At 26.7% G+C, this 24,679-nt stretch overlaps 1 protein-coding gene across 2 annotated transcripts; it reads left to right on the top strand.

The window, feature by feature from the left end:
• The first annotated feature begins 8,554 nt into the window (after positions 1–8,554).
• LOC112751177 (probable sulfate transporter 3.5) lies at positions 8,555–18,715 on the top strand. 2 transcript variants are annotated; one of them, XM_025800232.3, is made up of 12 exons: positions 8,555–9,018; positions 10,025–10,232; positions 11,076–11,247; positions 13,153–13,218; positions 13,829–13,942; positions 14,085–14,201; positions 14,807–14,933; positions 15,802–16,088; positions 16,798–16,991; positions 17,388–17,458; positions 18,075–18,151; positions 18,288–18,715. In XM_025800232.3, exons 1-12 carry the CDS (start codon positions 8,670–8,672, stop codon positions 18,489–18,491), a joined length of 1,986 nt encoding a protein of 661 aa, XP_025656017.1. In that variant the 5' UTR covers positions 8,555–8,669; the 3' UTR covers positions 18,492–18,715. The 2 variants fall into 2 exon arrangements, 1 of the variants encoding a protein (XP_025656017.1); XR_003176296.3 differs by lacking the exon at positions 17,388–17,458 and having other exon boundaries at positions 18,288–18,434.
• The last annotated feature ends 5,964 nt before the right edge of the window (positions 18,716–24,679 follow it).

Below are 24,679 nucleotides of genomic sequence, written 5' to 3'. Positions count from 1 at the left end.
CTTATACTCGTCTAATTCAGTTTTTAAGGTTGTAAAACAGCAACCATGACAGCCATAAAACAGCAACTAAAACAGCATCCATGATAGCAATAAAACAGCCATAAAATAGCAACTAAAACATCATCCATGACAGCCATAAAATAGCAACTAAAACAAAAAAATTATAGAGTAACTTACAATAACAGCTTGTGTTTCTACATCAAGTGATTTCCCTTTTAGTCCATTTCGAGTTGCAACAAATATTTCAGCTTGATTTGGTTCCTCTTTGTTCTCTTTTTTCTCACGCTACATACCAAGATACCAATCATAAAGTTATAACATACTAAAATTAGGGGAAAGTAATGAGTAGAGAATTTTAACTCAAAAGTTATACACCTAAATTCTAATGCCTTTTAGGTGTGTATATTCTAAAAATATTAAATCCCTGACCATGATAAATTGCAGGCTCGCAAAAAAATTGCAGGTTCGCAGAAATATTAGTTCGAAAAGGAACACCATGAATATAGATATTAAAAAGGCAATATGTTTTAACTTTCAGCATGATAAAAAAAATATTATTATTCTGTGTTTTCTCCTTTCTCAATTTAAGGTGGAGGAAAACAATCAAATTCATAGAGATTATAAGAGCAACTTTGCTTAATAATGCATCACTAAATGCTACTATAAAGTATAGACAAGCTAAAGTGTATGAATTCAATTCTTATTGAAAATCCTAGCATGGATTAAGCAGATAACAACAATCAAAATATCATCAAATGGATTCAATATAACTTAACTAAACAACTGTACTTGAAAGTGAGAACTGTTAATGTAGCATTCAAAGCGAAAATAAGAAGCACCTGTCCAGTGTCCAGTCTTTGCTTTCTGCTCTCCAACAACCAAGATGTAGTTCTACTGTGCTAGCTAAGCCTCTGGCACGTGCATCATGGCATAACTTTCAATTAAGACATTTATTTGGCTAAGAGATTATTCAAAACAAAGTCAACAAATTAAATAGAAGTAAAAGTTTACTTTTCATTTAATACATTTATTGGCCTCTGATTAAAAATTCAGAACATATAGATGTATTTGCAAGATTAAAGAAGTATAAACATACTACACAAAGATACCAATAACATTAAATACACCCAGCTTAACTCATGCTTTTAAAGGAATTTTAGGTTTTCACTTCTATTTAATTTCAGGTTTCCACTATATTCACCATCCCCATCAACTTTAATTTCGAATTGAGGATGCATTTAAAGGAACTATCTTGGTATAATAAACATCCAGTTTCCACTTAAGACAAAATAAAACAAAAGAGTATCGAGCACAAACTTCAGAATGTCCAAATTAGAAAATGCTGTGTTAATGAATGGTAATAATTGAATAATTTAATAGCATAATCTTAAAACATGAACAAGAAAGGATGCATATCTTGTTTATCAAAACTAACCAAACACAATATCACTCCATGCTATTAAAGACATAAAACTACTACACATCCTAAAAGTCATTTCACACAGATTTTTCTATGACACTTTTTATTTTGTTTCCCTGCTAATTGCTAAATAACACCATCCAAATGGTATGAACGTGAATTTTTTAAGATCAGAAGCACAACCAAGAAATAGCTAGATGTCCAGGGCTAAGAAGGAAAATATTTACCTATGATGTGTTCACATATAACTTTGGACCCATGAAGCTAAACTGTAAATTAAAGAAGAAAAACTACGTTGTTTACATTGTGGATCAAGAGGAAGTTCGCTGAATACAGAAGCCCACTGCCTTGGCAACTGAAATTCCAAAACTGGTGAAGCTCTTGAATTAGTGGTTTATCTGCAAAAATCAATGTAAAATCAGCATCAACATGAAACCTATGATATAGCAGCTTTATGTATTACTAAAATTCAGTACATTTAGAACATTCTCATGACGAAAATTTAGAATAAATGCATTCAAAAATTTCATTTTCATACTAAAATTCAGAACATTTCCAATCTTCATTCAGAATCAAAGAATTCAGAAATTCCATTCCATAGTAAAAATCAGAAGCTTCTTACCAAGCAATACGCATGTAGTGTTGTCTGAGCTTGCGAAGAGGAGGAGGCGAGACAGTGGAAGAGGAGGAAGAAGGAGAGGGATTTCTTGAAGGTGACCGCATACGTGGAGCTGAGACAGGAGGAGGAGAAGCCGTGGAGCAGCGTGCATGGAGAAGATGACCGCGAAGGAGAGCACTGCACCGACGCCTTTGGAGGGATCGGAGCAACGCGTCGACGCCTATGAAAGGGAGCACCGCGCCATCGCCGGTTGGGGTGGACAGCACTGCGAACGAGACCTGCTATCGTACGCGAACGAGACCTGGTGCCGTTTGTGTCACCGTCTAGGTTGATTTCGAAAGTTAGGGCTTTTCTTTTTTTTTTTCGAACAGTGGGTGGTAGTGATGAACTGAAGCAATGGAAATGACCTGGCTTTTCTTTTTTCTTTTTTTTCTAAGTTATTTGGTTGGGAAATAATTATTTGGGGGAATATGATGAAAAGTATTCTTCTAAAATTTTTAGCTATGAATGATTTTAGGCAACTTTTTATAAAAGTTATTTATTTAATTTTTTTGATAACCCTTATAAAATATTGTATTTTTATTTAAAAATGTGTCTTAAATGTTTTATATTGTAATATTTTTTAAGTGTTGCTTTAGATATCAAAGACAACAATTTTTGTGAGTGGTCTAAAAATTTGTTATCTTTGCCTTATTCAAAGGCAACTCTTAAAAAATGTTGTATTTTTCTATCTAAGGCAACTTTTATTAAATATTGTTTCGAATAAGGATTACCTTAGACTAAAAATGTTGTAGTGCCGTGAGAGCGAATTAAGGTAAAGCAGTCTTACTATCCATGAGTAGGAGTGAGGCAGATAGTAGTAAAATGAAAGAAAGGCGAAACGGGATCGGATAGGGCAAAAATTCGCCCTTACCTACCCCACTGCCACCCCTAGTAGCTAACAAATCCAAGATATGCGTCGAAATTCCAAAAACTATAAAAGATACTCCACACTTAAATCAATATATATGAATTTTTATGTAAATACTCTTTTTAGAAACTTAGAACCTAGGTCTCTCTTTTTTCATAGTTGTTTTTGTAAGGTTATCATGCCGTAATAACTCGGTTATCGTTTCAGTGTTGATTATAATTATGAGAAAAACCCATTGTTATCATAACCGAGTTATAACATTAGACTTTTATTCGTTTAGAATCTGAGTTCATTATTCAGTCGAATTATAACGTATGGATCAAGTTCAATTATTTTTAATGTTTTAAGATTATGAATTAATTCCGACAAACGTGTTTTCTCCCTTGGTTTTAGATGAATCTCGATGCAATAATTGAAGTTGGAACCGATTTGGGGGGAAAAAAACTATATGATAATATATAGTCTTACTGATGTTGATCACCCACTAATAAAGATTCAACTATGTTCCAAACATAAATAATGAAAGACACTTTGATTTCACTTTTGATGTGTGGATGTGTGTTACACACAGACCCACCCTCCGCGTATAGAATATAGATATATATACGAGTTATTGAACACTCCATCTATCTCCATTCAATGTATTTTCGCCAACTGAGGGAGGTTCTTACTCTTGCACCCTAAAGCTGCATGTATTACCACTATTTTGGAAGCTTTGTGGAATCTACATTTACCCAATTATAGAGTCTAACAATAAATAATAAATATATACTAGGCAACATCAATTCAAATTGGTTTTGCTCATTTTGGGTTTCCCTTTCAGTTCACTTAGGCACTATTACATGTGTATGTGTGTTTCTTATTTTATTATCAATCATAAGAACCCGCATTCCTTATCTAAGTTAGATATTCAATAAGGTATGCAATGATGCATGTAATGTTGTGCCATATATATACTAAGGTCAATTTGGGCCTTCGGTCGCGGAGTCCCACCTAAATGCCTAGCTATAACATTATTATTATTATTATTTTCTCACCCAACTAATAACTAAAGCTAATGTATCAATGTATGTGTGTGTGCCTAGGGAAGGCATTATATACGTATATAGTAACTAATGCTAATTATATACGTATATATATATGATGAAGTCTATCATATATTTTTTTAGATATTAATAAAATATTTAATTATTAATTTTTATATTTTTTAATTTTGGAGATAGAATAATAAGCTTTCACGTATTATATATTTCATATTTAAAATTTTAAAAAATACTATAAAATCTAATAATTAATGTTTCATCAAAATTTTTTCGATAGGTAACAAAATTAGCCGAAGTCTGTAGGCAAAGGAGACAGAGGTAGTACAAGTAGCCATGCCCATGAGTCAATTATTCCTGCCCTATATTTCCTTTACTACACTTATGCTTTCTCAAACTTTGAAAAAGATTCAAATCGAGTCATAGCATGACATATATATTATCAAGGGTCAAATCTGTAATATAATTTCAATGTCATATATTACATCCGTCACACATATTCTATCACTTAGACTAAATAAACAAGTATTAAAGAGACTCAAATTAAGAGTAATAATATAAAAATAACATTAATTTTAGGGGTTCGTTATTTTTCTTTACCCAAAATGGTTTTTTTTAACTACTGAATTTATGTTTGTCAAGTTTTTTTACATGCAGATATTTAAGTCAATGTATATATGAAATAATATATTTTGTACGAGTTTTGCTAGATAGACAATAATTTTTGTAAATAATGTGAACAATGAGTTTAAGAATTGGTCTAATAAAATAAAAAAAATACTCCACCTCCAAATTACCTCTTAAACCTCAACATTAGAATAACTATCTGCACACCTAATGAATTGAACATTCAGTCATTATTAACTGTGCATGAGTAAATCGAATCAAAAGAAATAACTATCTAATTAAAAATAATGAACATAATCATTTGCATATCTATCAAATTGAACATCCCACATATTCATTGTTCACATTATTTAGTATTCTCATTGTCTACTTATATTTTTCCATTTTGTATATACACAAACTACAAAGAGCAACTTTAGGTTATTAATATCATTTAGTTAACGTATAGCGAACAAGGCAACAAACTTATTTTAGCTATAATTTTTTTCACTTATACATTTAATTTTAGTAAGCATATGAGTGTTAATCAGCTACATGTTGCAAAAAAAAAAAAAAGATTGAGAGGAAAAAGAAAAAAAGAATCTAAATCTGTTGATCATTTAGCAAGCCTCATAAATAATCCTTCAAAATGTATAGTTATCAATTTTTCAACTGAAATTTCAATATTTTCTTTTAATAATAAATTATCATTGTATTTTAATGAAGTTTTTAATATGTATAAAATAAAATAAACATAAATTTATATATTTATTTATTCAAATATTAATAATTTTTAATTATAAATTTAAATAATAAATATATACACATATAGAGATTTTATATATAAAAAAGATTTTAAACTCTACATTATAAATTTAATTTTAATATATTGAAAATGTATATATTCATAATATAAAATTATGTGAAAATAGAGAGACTTAATTATATAACAGAAAAAAATAATTTTGGACAATTTCATAAAATCCCTTTATGAACAACAACTAGCTAGTATTATATTTTTCATTTTAAAAAAGTTTCAATTTTTAAAAATATAATTTATTTTATCACAAATAAATGCCTAATCACAAACTAAAAATTATGTATTTATTTTAGTTTTTTTGCGGTAATAAGTAATAACGGTTAGAGATATAATTATGCATCTGTCTTAGCTTCTTTTGTCAATTTAAAATTTTAAAAAAATAATTTCATAACATGAATGGTATTAGAATTTTTTGACTAAAAGGTCTATAATTCAATCCTTATTATTTTTTAAAAGAAAAAAATAGTATAAAACAAATAAATAAAATTATATAAAAAATTCACACAAATCTAAAAGAATTTTATTTAAAAAATTATATTAAAAATATAATTATTTATATGTCTTCTCTTATAAACTTATATTTTTTTATAAGACAATAACCTAATTAAATTAAATAAATAAAAGCAAATAAGTGGATAAAGATGGACACACTAGATATAAGATAAGAGTAAAAGAGTTAATAAAGGTAATGTTGCTTAGTCAAGTTAATTTATGTTAATAAATAAAGATGTTTCATTCATTTTCTCATCTACTATATATGTGTACTATACTAAACACTTTTTTAGTTAAACCAACATAACTTATGGTCAATTCATTTATCATCTGCTTAAATAAATATTAGAGATTCGAATTCTATTTTGTATATGTAATAATTTATTGGTTAATGATAGATTCTTAAATAAAATTTAGATATGTAACATACAAATTAATTATTAATTTATCAGATTAAAAAATACCGTCGACAACAAAAAAAGCGTTCATTATTTAATCTTGATTTGATTTTTTTTTTTTAAGAGGTGTCAAATTTTTTGTTTTATGTTTAGTAAATAAAGAAGATTATATGCTTTGTGCATATAATTCTTAAAGTTATACGTATTTTTTAAAACGTTTAAGGTAAAAAATTTTAAAATTGACTTATACTTATTAAAATTAAAAAATTTAATATAAACTCATATAGTAATAAATTTATAAATTTATTCTTAAATTCATGTCTATAATGATTTTTTTAATTTTTAAAATTATTTTACCTGAATACAATTATTACTGTTTGTACTTATTAAAAATTATTTTTAATTTAATTTATTAAATTATTTTTTAAATGTTATAATTAAAAAAAATTTTAAAAAATAATTTTAATAAACTACTCTTAAAAATAAAAATTTTACCAAAGTAAATCATAATAATATTATTTTTTCGTGTCTCTCTCTGCTTTTAATACTTCATCATATTAATATTCTCTTTCTTTTAATTAACTATTCTATCTGCATGCATCTTATTACTATACTATGCTATACATATAAAAGGAAGTTTTCTTTAAAAAATATTAAGAAACAATAAAAATCAGTCCAAATTAATTTAAAATAATTTTATTTTGTATTTATCAATTGCTACTATAATTCATATATAATATTATATGTAAAAAATATAGTTATAAATGTTATATATATATATATAATTATAGATGTTAAATTAAATAAAATAATTGTAAATTATTATCTCTCTAGTATTACAGATATTGTTATCTGATTTTTTTTCTTTCTTAAAAATATTCTTCATATATTGATCGTCTAAAATAAAATTTTCTATTTATTTTTAACTACGATTAATTAACCTTATCACTAAATTTAGACAATATCTTCTATCGTACTTTTAAAATAATTAAAAAAAATAGAGAAAAATAAAAAACAAAGGATAGAAGTTGTATGAGGATCCTTAATTTCTGCGTGCATCTATAATAAGTAATAGTTAATGATATAATCTTTCAATTATCTTCAAATATTTAAATAAGATAAAATAAAGTCAAATTATTATATTTATTAATTAACTTTAAAAACACAAAAGACCGTTATAAAATTACTTTTTTAAAAAATTTAAACTAATAAAAAGAAATATAATAAATGATGATATCTTTGATAAAGACAAATAATTTATTGTTCAATTGAACATTAGAAAAGTTTGAAAATTAATAAATGAGTCTTAAAAATATTTACCTTCTTTCATTTTCTAAAGATTTATATAAAAAAGAGAACTGTTTCAATTATGATGAATAATTTATGTCAGAAGAAAATCTAATATATATTATTGACCTGAACTCCTAAAAGAAAATAGAAAATATATGTTATGGTGAAAAAAAATAAAAAATATTTTTTATTAACTTCTTAAAATTAATTATATTTTCTATTTTCTCCACACAAAAATCTCTTCATCCCCAAAATAAAAATCCAATCTACTTTTCCCATGCAAGAACCAAATAAAACTAGAAGTAATAAAAGTCAAATCCAAAACTCATCTCAAATTCCACATCTTCGAAGATACGTTTCCCACTTCAAGCTTAATTAGGACACAGAATATAGTGTCTAATTAACCAACTATATAAAACTAATGACATACGTACGTATCCACTGCTATATATTATGTTATCTTACTCATTCATAATTTCATCATAACAATGATATATATATGATTAATAAATGTTATTATTTTTCATCAATATTTATATAAAAATAATTTATATTTATATTTATATTTATAAAAATTTTATATATAAAAAATATAATTTATATTTATATTTATTAAAATTCACATAAATAAATTATCACAATTTACATTCATATTTTTTAAAGTTTAGAGGAATGTTAGGGCCAACAACTTTTGTGATTTGTAACCATCAAATAGCCATCGATAATAGTTTTAATGGTGTGAGATTGGTATGAGATTTCATCCAATGGCTCACTTTTTTTTGCTGATTATATGCTGGCCAGAATTTAACAAAGTTGCTGGCCAAAACTTTTCCAATTATTAATCCCAAAAATTTTTCTTTCTTCCACGTATAATAATTAACTTTTAATTAATTAATTTTGTAAATTAACACTAGCCACTGTTCAAGGCATTATATATATCCCTCTAACACACACACCCCAACACAATTCAAGTGCATGAAAGGGTGAAATAACCACAACATACACTATATCCTGGTCCCTCATTTTCATAGTGCGGTTTAGTTTGTTGTGTCTTTTTTATTAATAACCATATACATGGATTCGAAGGATCACAAGGCTGAGGGTGTTCTTGTTGTTGATGTTCCCCAGGATCATGGGGTGAACTTCGCAACCCGGAGAGAGTTTGCGACAAAACTCAAATCCGGGTTGAGAGAAACGTTCTTCCCCGATGATCCCTTCCGGCAGTTCAAGAACGAGGAGAGGCCGTGGCGAAGGGTGGCGAAAGGGGTTCAATACTTTGTTCCGATATTCGAGTGGCTTCCGAATTACTCAATGCGGCTTTTTTGGTCGGATTTGATTGCCGGACTCACCATAACAAGCCTGGCCATCCCTCAGGGGATTAGTTATGCCAAACTCGCCAACCTTCCTCCCGTTATTGGTCTTTGTAAGTTCAACAACAACACTTTCACGTAACGTAATTCAATTTCTTCTTCTTCGTCTTTCTTGTTAATTATTAGTGTTATCATACTTTTCATTATCATGCAAAAATTGTCATGGAAATCACAGAATGTGACTAATTCATCTCAAGAATCAACGGCTAATCACAAAATTCGGACAACTTATTAATTCTAATTATGATGAGCATCCGTGTCATTTTGCAGAGCCGATTAGGATCATATAATAATTTGAAAAAAATGTGATTAGTAAATTTCAAGAAATCTATATACTATTATTGATCCCAATTTGACCAATGAAAGAATATTATATTCTTCATCAGTTGTCCTCAGTAAAATTTGCCTCTTCATTTTCTCATTTTATTTTATCAATCTTAAGACAAATGAAATAATACTAAGTTACTAAACTACAAATAGTATTAGAGATATAGATATCATCATTCATATACATCTTTCTATCAATTTAAATTTTTTGGAGAAGTAATATTATTATTATATAATATCAAAACTTTTATTACTTAAAAATCTAAAGTTCGATCTTTGTTAGACAAAAAAAAAAAATAGCATAAAATAACTAAAAAAAGCAAAAAAAAAAAAAGGGTAAGAATTCATGTAAAAATTCAAAAAAAAAATCTTGCACAAAAAAAGTATTAGAGATATATATAAATAATTAGAAATATTTTATTTTTATCTCATATATACAAGTAATGGCAATTAAATAAGTAAATTTAATTGACATTTTAAAAAAATTAGAGATCAAATTAACTCATACCATCAATTTCAGAAATCAAATTAACACTAGTTCTAACACAAATATGCTGATTATTAATATGGTGGACACACTTTGATGATAAAGACTAGACATGCTATCCTTTATGTTTCTTGATTCTTTTTTTAAGTTTTGTTTAAGGTTATTATATAGATAGCTTTCAATTTAAGAATAAAGATATTGATAAGATGTTTGGTCATTGTAATGTAATAATTATATATATGCAGATTCAAGCTTTGTCCCACCTCTAGTGTATGCTATATTTGGAAGCTCAAGGCACATGGCAGTGGGGACTATAGCGGCAGCATCTTTGCTTATTGGTCAAACTATTCAAACCGTGGCTGATCCTGTTCAGGAACCAACCTTGTTCCTTCACTTGGTCTTCACAACCACCTTTGTCACTGGTTTATTCCAAGCTTCTCTTGGTATTTTCAGGTCACAATTATTAATATATCATAGCCATAGTGTCAGAGTCAAATAAGTTTCAATTTCCTATTTAAAAATGTAAATATATAATTATATATTATCAGATTTTTTTAAATAAAAAAACCTATATAAATAATTATATCTAAGACATCTTCAAAAGCTATAATGGGGTATAAATTTTTGTATATGTTTTTTTTTTTTATTTGTCATACGCTAATTTTATTTTTAGTGAAGACCGAATTTTAAAATTTTTTGTTATAAAAATTTTGATATTATATCATAAAAAATATAATTTGATGTACTAATAGTGTAAAATATTTTAAATAATTGTCGAATTACATGAGTTATTTTAGATGACCATTTACGTGATAAATGTAAACAAATTTATTTCTGCTAATGTCAATTAGGTAATTGTATAGTAAAACTAATTTACACTAACAATAAATCAAAATTAAATTTATCGTAAAATCAAATATTTAGATCTAATTTATTTCTTAACTTTCTTTTTTAATAAAGTTCAATTTGAAGTTTGAAATTACATTTTATAATTCAATTTCAAGAGTAAATGATTGATCTTAAGAACTAAATTAAAGTGAATTATGTTTAAAAAATTTCAAAAAGAAAATTAAACATTTAGGCGAAAATTAAACAATTAGAAAAAGACAGATAACAATTAACAGGTCATTTTCCTAAAACTACCCACTCATGTGCTCAATGGTGGTTCCGTTTGGATTTGGATGCATATAACACCAAGATAGTATAGTGTGTGTGTATAGGGGGTTATTGAAGAAATATTTTCATTATACTTAGCTGAGAAAGGTAAGTCACACCTTAGCTTAATTGATATTTCAGACTTGGGATATTGGTTGATTTCTTTTCCCATTCTACCATCACTGGATTCATGGGTGGGACAGCAGTGATACTTATCCTCCAACAACTAAAGGGCATTTTTGGAATGACGCATTTTTCTACCAAAACAAATGTTGTATCGGTGATCAAGGGCATCATTGACAATAGACATGAGGTAACTACTCTATGGAATAAATATAAGGTAGCTACTTCTAGAGACATCTCTATATAAAAATAATATTATAAGCTATTAGATAGATCAATCAAACATATTAAATTATTTAATAATTTATAATATTATTTTTACATCAAAAATTTTTAATATCTAAATATAATTGAAAATTTAAATTGTATGAATTGTTGTAAATATAAAAAGAAAAAGATTATATAAATATTTATATGTTAACACATCAATAAAAATGTTTGATTAAACTATCACAATCTTAAATTAATAATACGTACAAACATAAATTTTTAATCCTTCCAAGATAAATTGGTTAAGAATAGAAATGTGAGCGTGACTCTTTCATATTTATTTTGAATATCTTTATCTAATTAATCAGATGAATTTGTCATGATTTTATTTTTTTAAAAAAGATTAAGCTGATAAAAAATATAAACATAAATAGTTATATTTTTAATATATTTATTTAGATACAAAGTTATTTTTGGGGTTTGATAAATTTTTTGTATAAATTTTTTTTCAATCATAAAATTTCTAATATATCATAAGGTGGATATTCCCATGATGACATCTTCACATGAAGATAACATTGTGAATCATTAAATAAATTGATAAAGTTGACTAAATATGTTTGATTAATTATCTAAGGGATCACAATGTTATCTTTATATAAAGATGTCATCATGTGAGTATTCTCTATATCATAATACTTTTTTTTATTTTAAACTAATAAAAAAATATAAATAATTATATATCTAACAGAATTAACATGTAACATTTTTTAGTTTTCATAACAATTAAACTCATAATAAAATCAGTACCTTTCTACAATAATTTTCCTGAATTATCAACATTAACATTAACAAGAAGTTAATTGCCATGAGAAATTTTATTATTATTATTATTATTTACAAGGATAGTTGCTCTAGATGTGATAATGAGATCTTAACTCCATATTGAACATTTTTATTGCCTGTTTGCATTAATTTTTCAATGGATAGAAAAATTAAAGCACCATGATACAGTTTCACTTCACATATATACATGCATCCACCCACCCACTCAAAGGCACACGTTACTTGAGCAGTTACTTTAGTTGGTTACATTTGTTGTCATTTTAAATAAGGAAGAAAAAAGAAAAAGAAAAAGAAAATTCCACCGACTGTTTTGAAAAGAGTTGGAAATTGGGCATTTATATAATTAAATCTAGCTAACATTTATCTATCATATTAACAATTATTTTTCTCAAAGATCAAGATTATTAAATAGTGATTTTAATTCTTGTGTAATGATTTTCAGAGACCATGCATTATTTTCAAAAAGTGAGAGTATAATAGTAGTACTACAGTATCACTTGACTTCTTCTGCACTTATTAACATTTTGACCAAGTTTTAAATAATATATTGATTTTCTTTTGCTATAATATTATTTACTGGGAAATGTTTCCTTTCAAGCAATACTTTATAAAAGAAAATTATAGTTGTATATTATATAATTAATATGAGAGTGTGGATCGGATGAAATAAATAAGTATCAAAATTTTGATGGAAAAAACTATATAATAACAATAATAATGTATGTCATGGTGAAATTATTTGTTTTAAAAACTTAAATTAATAGAAAAATATATATAAATTATTATATTTCATTCGAGCGTATTTTTTCAGATAAAAATCTCTTATATACTTAAAATGTATGTGTATTTTTTTTAGTTTGTTTTATTATGATGGATTTCTTTTTTTAAAATGAACAAAGATCAAATGGTAAATATTTTAGTTATAAACTTTAATACGATGCCATAAAACCAGTCCCAAGAATTCAAATGAAAAGATATATAAATAATTTTATTTCTAATGATATCTTACATGTCTCTAATTTATTATAATTATTAACAGATAAGGTGGGAAACCATTGTTCTTGGCGTGATCTTTGTTTCTTTCCTCCAATTTACTGCGCATGTGGTGAGTGCTCTTGTATCTGTAAAAATGAAAATGAAAAAATATAGGAAATTAATTTTTAGTTAGTTAATTTTTTTTAATTTTTAATTTTTTTAAGATTTAGAGTTTAGAATTAAAAATTTATGATTTAGAATGTAAAATTTAAAATAAAAAAAATAATTTTAAAAAAATTAGCTGATGTTAGTAGAAAAAAGCTAATTTCCATATTATTACTTAATGGAAATATATACTTCTCATTATTTATACATATTATTTATTATGATTTTATTAAATTCATATTTACCTCGTACATCTTATGTATATTACTTGTGTATTATTATACATAAACACGCTAAATCTATAATGTAAGGGGAAATGCTTTTTGGTTATTATAATAATAATAATAATAATAATAATTATTATTATTATTATTTGCAAGTATAACAATTTTTTTCTTACTCAAACTAATAAAGACGAAAACAAATAAATATAGAAAGTTCAATTACAAAGCTGTCTCTCTCTGTTGTCATTGATACTTTTTGTTTTAACTTTTAATCCCTTACTATATATGCTTAGTTAGCTAATTAATGAGGATTTTTTGTTTGTTATTTTATCTAATATAATGAATATTCAGAGAGAGAGAAAACCAAAGCTATTTTGGGTGTCAGCTATAGCTCCAATGACAACGGTAGTAGTTGCTGGAGTTTTCACGTATCTGGTTAAGGGCCAAAATCATGGAATACAAATTGTGAGTTGTATATTTAAGTCAAGTCTTTTTCATCAGCTATATTTATTTGTGTACCCACTTTTTCTTATGTTACGTGCATGTTTAATTTGCTTCTCTTTTCTTGTTAAATACTACTTGATTTTAGTTTTAATTATCAATATAGGTGGGCCATTTAGATAAAGGAATAAACCCTTTGTCTATTCACTATTTGAACTTTGATTCCAAATATTTATCAGCTGTGCTCCGAGCTGGCATTATCACAGGCATTTTGTCATTGGCGGTAAGCAAATTATAACTACATATATTATTATTAGAATTTAATTTTAATGTACTATAAAATAATTTTATATGTATTTTTAATTACATAATATTATATTAATAAAAATAATATTTAATTATTTTATTAATTTTTATAATTTTATTAAATTTATAAATAAATTTTATATTTTTTTAATTAAATTTTTATACTGTTTTTAATTTTATAATTAATAGATCATTTTCGTATAAAAAATATATGATCAAAGATTTAATTAGGTTCTTAATTATAGATATTTTCAATTTGTAGAAAAATATTCAATTAATTCTAATTTTTTTAAAACTAGAAATGATGTAATTATAAAATTAAAAATAATATAAAATTTTAATTAAAAAAATATAAAAATCTAACTAAAAATTTAGTAAAACTATAAGCACCAACAATTTAATTAAACCTAAAAATAATTACTTTTTAAATTAACAACATAAATAGTCTTTTGAAAAAAAAAACATATGATTAAATGATTGTAAACATTTTATATTGTCAATACGTTAAAATTAAACTCTTATTATTAATAATTATTTATTTTATTTTATCTTATTATTATATATTTGTATATCTATATATAGGAAGGAATAGCAATAGGAAGAAGCTTTGCTGTAACTGCTAATACACCTCATGATGGGAACAAAGAGATGGTAGCTTTTGGCCTTATGAACTTATGTGGTTCTTTCACCTCATGTTACTTGACTAGTGGTAAGTTTTTGTTTTCCACACATGCTTGCATGCTAACCCAAATATATTCTCTTAACTATAATATATAGTATATATAAAGGTGTTTCAACTAAAAAGAAATACTGACAAATTATTTCATGGAAATTAAATCATGATGGTTATTGTTCAAACAAATAAAGTAACATAATAAATAATAAATATATGACATTTTTATTATGTCAATTTTGACTATTATCCTTTTTTTTAATATCTGAAATAATTAATTTTTTAAATAATTTGAATAAAAATATATAAATATTATTTTTACTGAAGGTAAATCATTATTTAAAAGAATAAATCCAAAAAAGAATTTAAACATTATAAAGATCACAACAAATAAGGGTGATTTTTATAGTGTTTAACACGAAACTGTTGCTAAACAATTATGCGTAATATGACCAATTTCCGTCAAATTAGCCACAATTATTAGAAACTGCAGCCAAAAAACCGTCATTATCTGTCAAAATTTATAACCAATTTGGGTTAGTCGAGTAATCAGCTCACTCGTCCGCTTAAGCAAGTGTCGGGAGTTCGAATCCCGCCTTGTGCATGCAGCAACTCATTGGCCAACAACAGACCTTTAAATGGAGTTCAGATTCGCGACGGATTAGTCCTTTACCTATTGGGTTGGGAGATACCGTGGGCAACAAAAAAAAATCTGTCAAAATTAATGATACATTACAATTAATTTTGATTTTAGAACAAAAAAAAAAAATATTTTACTGTATTTTATTATATTTTTTCTTTCTTATTCTTATGTTTTATATAGTTATTATCAACCATAATAATAAAATAAAATAAAAAATACACTATGGAATATTTAAGAATTTGAAGTGTTTTGTGTATACAGGACCATTTTCGAAAACGGCGGTGAATTACAATGCAGGGTGTAAGACACCTATGACAAACGTGGTGCAGGGAGTCTTAATGGCGTTAACACTCTTGTTTTTGGCACCACTATTTGGATACACTCCTATTGTTGCTCTCTCATCTATTATTACATCTGCCATGCTTGGACTCATCAAATATGGTGTCTTTCTTCATCTCTTCAAAGTTGACAAGTTTGACTTTCTTATTTGCATGGCTGCCTTCTTAGGAGTCATCTTTCTAACAATGGATCAGGGCCTTATGATTTCTGTGAGTACTTCAATTTCTTCAATTTTATATTCTTGTTAGAGTAACCGTTTAATTTCATATATAGAATTATTGAACCATGTATTATCTCAATCTCTAAATTTAAGTTTTAATTAAAGCTAATTGTATAATTTCAAAAAATTATATTTTAATAGATTTTTAATTTTTTTGTTGGTCAATCATTATTAGTTTACTATGGTAAATTTGTCATTATCCATATGGCATGGACTAATATTCTATAATTGTCACCACTAAAAAAAATCACTTTTAGCGGCCATTTATTTTTCTTTTATTGGTAACTAGACATTAGTCGTCTTATACTTTGTCACTAAAAAATTTTAGTGACAATTATACAATTAGATTGATAGTTAAATATAATAGTAGTTAAATCATAATAAATTTGAATTGATATCAAGTGGTTTCCACTTAAATAAATGTTAGGGTTTGAATATAGTCTTGTGTAAATAACAACAAAATAATTTCAAAAACCAACAACAAACCCTTTAAATGGAGTTCTTTGCAATTTTAGAAACTAAAGAATTAATTTTAAAATTATATGAAGTAAAATAAAATATGCATAAATTTGTATCTACCAATTAAGTTAAACACCAATCTTCTCATTTTCTTAATTATGAATAATTGATTCTACTTAGACATAATTATAATTATTTTATCTAACTTAAGTTATTGTTATTCCATATATGAAATGAAGATTGTACTGAGCCTTCTTAGAGCACTCTTATATGTGGCTAGGCCTGCCACATGCAAGCTTGGAAAGTTAGATGACTCTTCAGGTTCATATAGAGATGTTGATCAATACACTCCTACAACAACATACCCAGGAGTTTTGATTATTCAACTTGGTTCCCCCATTTACTTTGCAAATGCTCTCTATGTCAAAGAAAGGTAAATTTTATATTAACAGTAACACTATTAATTAATAGATGATAGTTTTACTATTTTTTAAATATCGTAAAATATAAAAATATTATATGCACACCAAAATATCCACCAACTCAATCACTGTATATTTGTGTATGAATATATATATTGTTTAAATTATTTTTAATATATTTATATTTTAATATATATGATTGCTCAAAATATACATTTTTTTAAGAAATGGTGCATATTTATTAAATTTATTTTTTCTCATCAAGTTTACTTTTATATTATTCAAGAATAAAAATATTTATAGAAAAGTGTTCTAAAAGAGTGTTACAAACACAACACTTTTATCAATTGTCACACCCCTACAATAATACATCCATGTTGAATCTAAATTTCTAAAATCTGCATTAGGATTATGAGGTACGTTAGAAGTGAAAAAGATTCTGATGGAGTTGTGGAGCAGATCATACTTGATTTTTCAGGTAAATTAAGATATGGAAATTTATTATCCTTACAAGATTGATGAAAAGACCTAAGTTTTTATATATCCTTATTTTATTGACCCATGGTAATTATATATTAAAAATTCACGTACAACTATTTTTATATAAAATTAATAATTAAAAATTATTAAATAATATAATATTTTAAATTAAATATAATCTAATTATTTTTAACTATTAATTTATACAAAGATAAGAGCATATAAATTTTAACCTAATCACATATAATACAAAAAAAATATAAGATAATGAATTCACTATTATACTTTTAAAAAATTTTCAAATATACAAAGAATAATGTTATTATAATAATTTTGGCTATTGATTTCAATAATATGCTTGAGATCAACGACTAAAATTACTAAAACACTAGTATTCTTAGTATATTTAAAATTCTTCCTATAGTTTTATTATATTTCATTACTTATCATCTTGTGTCTTTCTCTCTCGTAGTGATTTTTACAATGAATCTTTAAAATATGTAAAAAATAAAAAAACAATGTTTTGTAGAAATACTTTTTTTATGGTTATTATTATTATACTCGTAGATATCATGTAATAATTCTTAATTTCCTGATTTTATACGCTTATGTAGGAGTAACATCAATTGACATGACTGGTATCGAAGGATTGCTAGAGACTTATAGAGTATTGGAAAAGAATGGAATTCAGGTACAATATAGAATTAAACTTCTTGGACTATATATCTATATAGCTAGATCCTTCAACTTGATTTATTAAAAAATAAAAAACATATTATATATATCTATATATAATGTTTTTACTTTTATTTATTTTCTTTTTGTAGATGTTAATAGTGAACCCAAGACTTGAGGTTATGGAGAAGCTGGTGGCATCCAATTTTGTAGACAAGGTTGGGAAGGATTCATTCTATCTGAATTTGGATGATGCAGTGAATGCAACTCAATATTCACTTCGTTCACTCAAGACCAATAACAATAATATTAATGAAGACACAACTCATCAACAATTACCCGATCATCATGCCTAATAAAAGTTATTAATTAAGTAGGAGGTTAGAGCATAGAAAATAAAATAATGATGTGTTTTAATTCGTTTAAAGTAGTTGAGATCAAACTTCGTGTATGTTCATCGCTTGTACAATTAAAAATTTTTAGAGAAAAACAACCTAGTTGATAACTAGAGTAGTCTAGATTGTCAAATGGTGTATCAATATTGTGGGTCAAGAAATGTGAAATATCCACCTTTAATTTATTCATACATTGTCACATAATTTTGTTAGCAATGTTTTTTTCTCTCTCTAACCTATTCTACAAGTCAAAAATCAACTTGTTTTGGATCTGAAATTACTATATGCATAAAGTATAATTCGAATATGATAGTTTTTTAGTTAGACGAGTGAATTGATACCAATCAAAATCAGCAAATTACTAAATTTCAAATTCAAATTTTCAGGCGTTGAAGCTTTTTTTTTTTTCCTGGTAGTTGATGCATTAAAATTCTGGGCATTAAAGATCGTTATAGTGGTTTTAGACTTTTTGTTGAAATCACAATTTGTTTCAATTTTTTTTCAGAATTTGTTTCTACTTTATTGAAGGATAAATATTTATTCTCTTATTAGGCCTAACAAAAGGCCCATAATATGTTCAACGGCTTAGTCCAAACAAGATCCCCATAGAGTCAATTAATCGATCCTTACCTTTCAGCTTTGAGCCCACAAGGCCTATAGCAGGAAAACATGAAGCCCACTACTGTAGTTTCAGTATCATTTTCTTGAAAACAAAAATTCCATACCAAAATCCTAATATGAGTTTTTTTTTTTAATTGATTTGGTTTATTTGAAATTTATAAATTATGAGTTTTCGTTTTTGTTGTCAACGATATTTCAGTTTGGTAGGTCAATTACTAATTTGTTGCAAATCAAAATCTTATTTAAGGGTTTGTTGCTGGCCAACGGATTATTGCATGCACAAAGACAGATTCAATCCTTGACACTTATTTAAGCGAACTAGTGAGCTAACCATTATACCAATCCAAATTGGTTATAAATTTTTTTTTTTGTCATACATCCTAACACACACATACCCTTCTCTCTCCATGGTTCCATATAACCACTTTCTAATTATAACTATGATTTAAACTCTGATGCACTATCTAGCAAGGCATATACAAATGTCGCTAGATTACATCCTTTTTTTTTTTGGTAATACTAGATTACATTCTTAAAAGCAGATACTATATAAAGTGGTAAATAGACTGGGAGCAGTATAATTGGGCTTAGCCCAATTAATAGAAATAAAGTTTGATAATTGAATTGGTCGAATAGTCAATTTACTCGTCCACTTAAATAAATGTCAAGAGTTGAATTCTGTCTTGTACATATAGTAACTCAATAACTAGTGACAAATCTTTAAATAGAATTTAAATCTGCAACAGATTAGTTTTTGAATACCGTAGATAACCATTAATGTCCAAAAAAAAGAATAGAACTTATAATAAGATGTTGAATTTTAATAAATACTCTTTGTTCTCGGTGGTTTCTCTCTAATTTTCTCCTTGATCAACCATGCTTCTTCCTTATCACACACTCATGTTATAATATTCATCCTCATTCTCTTTTATTCATATATCAACACAATCACATTTGATGGTTATCAGTGGCTAAGAGAAGGGGGTTGAATCTTAGCCCCTTTTTGCTTGATAATACTTGCTGACTCTTGAAACCAACTTTGGAAACCTTTTGTCTTTTTATCTCGTCACTAGCCACGAGACTTTTTTTTTTGTCTCGTCCCTAGCCACGAGACTTTTCTTTTTGTCTCGTCACTTTACACGAGATATTTTTTGTTTTTACTCCTGTGCAGTAAAAACAGAAATGGAGTAGAGAAGAGAGAAAATTACACCCAAATATATCCTGGTTCAGCTGCTAAGTGCAGTGCAGCTTACATCCAGTCTCCATCACAAACATGATGAAATTTCACTATAATCTTCCTGATTACAATCTGTAAAGTGCTAACCCAACTTACAAGGGGATTCCCACAAAATCATGAAACACAACATAGATGAACAAAAGAACTCTAAGGACATCTATGGCTTTTTATTTTAATTTTGCACTCTCTGCCTTTTTTCGCTCTATGGCTTTTTCATACAAACCTCACTGTTTGCCTTTTTCCATGAGACTCAAGACATGACAAAATTAAACAGAAAAATACAAAACAGAATATATTGAAGGAGAAGAAAATCTGTAAGCTTAGGTAGCTCTGAGAATCATGTGCCTTGCACTCTCACTGCTTACTTCTAACTCCTTGCTCCAAACAGTGGCTGTTCTCTCTTTTTATAGAAGAGGGAAGCCTCCACTTTTGAAGCCAAAAATCAAGCCAACTTCTTCTCCAAGAAACAGATCCGGTTCGGCCACACAGAGAGAGAAGAGATAACCATGCAAAACCCAACATGCAATTACCTTTAGTCCTTCCTTGGTCATCACCCTTCATCAATCCGAGCGCTCCATCCTTGGCTTGCTCTCCAAGATGAATTTCTGGCCCTTGATGCTTCATGATGATGATGGCTTCATCTGCTTCAATCTCTGCCTCTTCCATCACTTCGCCACTCTAGCTACTTCCTGTGGTGGTTGAGCAGAATCAAAGACAAGCCATGCCTCCAAGAATCTCTACCTTGCTGGCCGAATCTTCTTCTTTCTTTTTTGAGTATGAAGAGCTCGAGATTATCTCACCAAATCTTACTATTTTGGGTGAATATCTCAGCCACAGCATACTTTTATTTTGTTATGTTTTCTTGCCATCATTGAGATGGTCTTGAGACGTGCTCCATCTTCTTTTCGGTGAGTAGGTGTAGCTTCCATGGCTTCTTGGATAATGACCGAAAGAGAAGAAGGAAAGATGAGAGAGAAGACACAAATGAATGAGAAGTAATTAAATGAAGTTAAACACTTGAGTGGAAAAAGTTGCTTTTACTTCCCTTGCTTGAGTGGCGTGCTGCAACAATAAATCAATCATGTCACTCATTTTCTTTCTCTCATTTATGTTTCCAATGCTATCAAGATGAAATTTGAAATCCATCCTTAATGAAAGTTGGAATCCGTTGGAGAGCATAAGGCAAATGATAACATTTGCTTTCATGATGGATTTTGGATCAAACATTGGATCACTTAACATAGATATTGGGCTTGTAATAATAAAATCAATTTGGCCCATTATAACAACTAGCTTCAGCCACAAATTAATTTGGACATTCAAAGCTAAGTTAATAATAAAACACTTGGGCTTGTTAATTTTCTTTTGTTTCGACCCAAAATAAATTCAGCCATACTCATCATGTATTCTTGCATTAAATCAAGACTGAGTATAATTGGGCTTGCACCAAAATTTTATTTTCGGCCCAATTAAAATCTGCATCACAAAATTATTAATTAACATATGTTAAATGAAAATCAAATTAATAATATTGTGATTAAATATTTCAATAATGTTTATTCATCATCAAAATTAACTTGGAATTTTCCAAACTCATCAACATTTATCAATATACACACAAAAATCACAATTCCAATGCTTAACACAGGGGATTAAGATCTATGTTTTTTCAATGGTGTTTTCGTTGAACACCATGACTAGTCTTCATTTACATTTATCAAATCTATAATCATAATTAAACCTATATTCATATTTACCACAGTAAAATCCTTAATTTTTATCCTTTCACACTCAATCGTGCTTGTTACACTTTCTATGTTGGGGAAGTAGTATTAGGTGAGGGATCATGAATGATCCTTGCATTTGATATTGGAGGGTTGTCATTATTTGGATCATGAAAGATCCACTTATTATAGCATGGATATATATTAGAAAGATTAGGCATATAAAAATGAAAAGTAGTAGTAAGATTATTTGGGGTTAGAACAACGAATTTTAAATCTTTATAGTAATACAAATGAGGAGCTCACATGCTGACGCGGCACTCATACGTTGAATCTGAAAGTTTATTTGCTTACGTGTCGTCACTAAAAATTTTTAGAATTATATTTATAAATTATAAATTATTATTTGCTTAGTTTGTTATTTTCAAATTTTAAATTGTTTGTTTAGATTATTTTACTTAAATTGTTATTTTTTAAATTTTAGATTATTTTATTTAGGTTGTTATTTTTTAAATTTTAACACTATTCTATAAAATTTTGTTTTTTTTTAAATTGCAGCTACATACGTCCTTTTACATATATTTACGTTGATTTAGAATTTTAAAAATTATTAATATATTTATTTACTATATCTGGGTTGTTTTACTTGGGTGGTTATTTTTTAAAATTTCAAATTATTTTATTTAGATTGTTGTTTTTTAACTTTTAGATTATTTTACTTAAGTTGTTATTTTTTAATTTTAAATTATTTTACTTAAGTTGTTATTTTTTAAATTTTAACGCTATTTTTTAAAAATTTGTTGATTTTTTTTAATACTATTTTTTTAAATTTTATTAATTTTTTTTTTAAATTACAGCTACATACATTCTTTTACATATATTTACCTTAATTTAGAATTTAAAAAATTATTAATATATTTATTTACTTTATCTGTAAGCCTCAATTCAAATTTAAATTAAAGTCAATTAAATTTAAAAAAATTTAGCTATGAGCCAACTATAAAAGTATAAGTTATGGGATATGTATAGCACCACAATTCAAAGTACATCAATCATTTTCTCTACATATATCCAAAATCTAAAATTTTTCTACTTATTCCAATGGCTGTTATTCACAAAATTGCAGAAATCAATCCTACCATTGACAATTTGTGTGTACGTGTTCGAGAGATACGATTATGGATACTACCAAGTTACAGAAATTCTCCATTGCCATACTCAATTGAGATGGTCTAACTTGATGAAGACATGAGTTTTCTACTAATATTTTTTATATTATTTTAAATTTATATTATTTATATTTTAAATTTGTTTGTTTATCCCCATTTAATTGTTCTTTGATTTTTGTTTATCAATTCTAGGGAGGAAAAATACACGCTTCAGTTAAGAGGGCTCTTGTGTCTTGATTCATGAATTTGTTAAGAGAAGAAATATCTTACCAAATAAGATATTTTGGTGTTGAAATTAGTGAGGGTAACTTCAAGACTACACATCATGAGTATATGGTTAATTTAAGCTAACATACCGATGTGTAGAGACTTCCAGAATCATCAAGTATCCCACGATATGGATTTAATTTTGTTAGTTTTGATACTCTCAATACTCCTGGGTACGATTATACCTATTTATTTGGTAAGTTTATTGTTTTAGAAAAAGTATAATTTATTTATAAATTTATTTATTTTGTTGATAATTTCGGCTGTGTTTTTTTCTTAACAAATTTATTGACAATAATTTTTTTTATTTTAATTCATTTTAGATATTATTGAATATCTTGCTGGAATTGGGAATGAGAGTACTCTTGAAAAAGATGACAAATCTACTAAATACACTATTATTGAATTAGAGATTGATGATGAGTAATCATATATTTATTTTTATAAATATAAAAATTTTGATATTCTCATATTTTTAAATTGTTATTTTAACTTATTTTATTATGAATAATTTTATTAATATTATTAATAAGTAACAAATGTATCTTAACTAACATTAAGCTTACTTATTAAATATTCATACTTATTAAGCTTTTTTTGTGCACACGCGAAAAAATAGCAGAGAGTTAGAAAGAGGATAATTACGATACAACAGAGCGGAAAAATACACTTACACTTTTGCTCAACCTAATTGATAAGACCTCTCTCTTTATCGTTGAAGTTCAAATATTTGATAATCCATATTTTTCACCTTCTTATAAAGTTAAGATGACTGATAATGTGAACTTCATAAATAAATTCAAAAAGGCTCACCCTATTCAAATTGTGAATACAGTTATAAGTGTACTTTTTATTAAAAATCAATTTTTTTCTTCTTTGATCATTAGTAGTATCTAATTTATAAATAATACTTAATAACTAATTATAATTTTAGGATATTGACTACATCAATGGTTTGCTTTCAATTTCAAAGGCATCCACAATCATTGAAGGGAAAGAAGTAAAAGGTGCTAAAGTATTTGCTCAAAATAAATTTTTTATTTGTTTATTTTCTCAAAGTTAGAGCTTAATTTTATTCAAAAAATATTATTGAGATAAAATCAACGGTGAGAAGGAAGTCTTTAATTTAAC

This window comes from Arachis hypogaea, chromosome 15 (assembly GCF_003086295.3).
Source record: "Arachis hypogaea cultivar Tifrunner chromosome 15, arahy.Tifrunner.gnm2.J5K5, whole genome shotgun sequence".
NCBI lineage: Eukaryota > Viridiplantae > Streptophyta > Magnoliopsida > Fabales > Fabaceae > Arachis > Arachis hypogaea.
Note: the sequence above shows the minus strand (reverse complement) of the source record. Positions and strands in the feature narration are given on the sequence as shown.

Excerpts from the sequence above, each read along its gene's own strand:
- LOC112751177 (XM_025800232.3), top strand. The coding sequence starts at position 8,670 with ATGGATTCGAAGGATCACAAGGCTGAGGGTGTTCTTGTTGTTGATGTT. Across the intron at positions 13,219-13,828 it reads TCCAATTTACTGCGCATGTG|AGAGAGAGAAAACCAAAGCT; the intron begins GTGAGTGCTCTT and ends ATGAATATTCAG. Across the intron at positions 13,943-14,084 it reads AAAATCATGGAATACAAATT|GTGGGCCATTTAGATAAAGG; the intron begins GTGAGTTGTATA and ends TTATCAATATAG.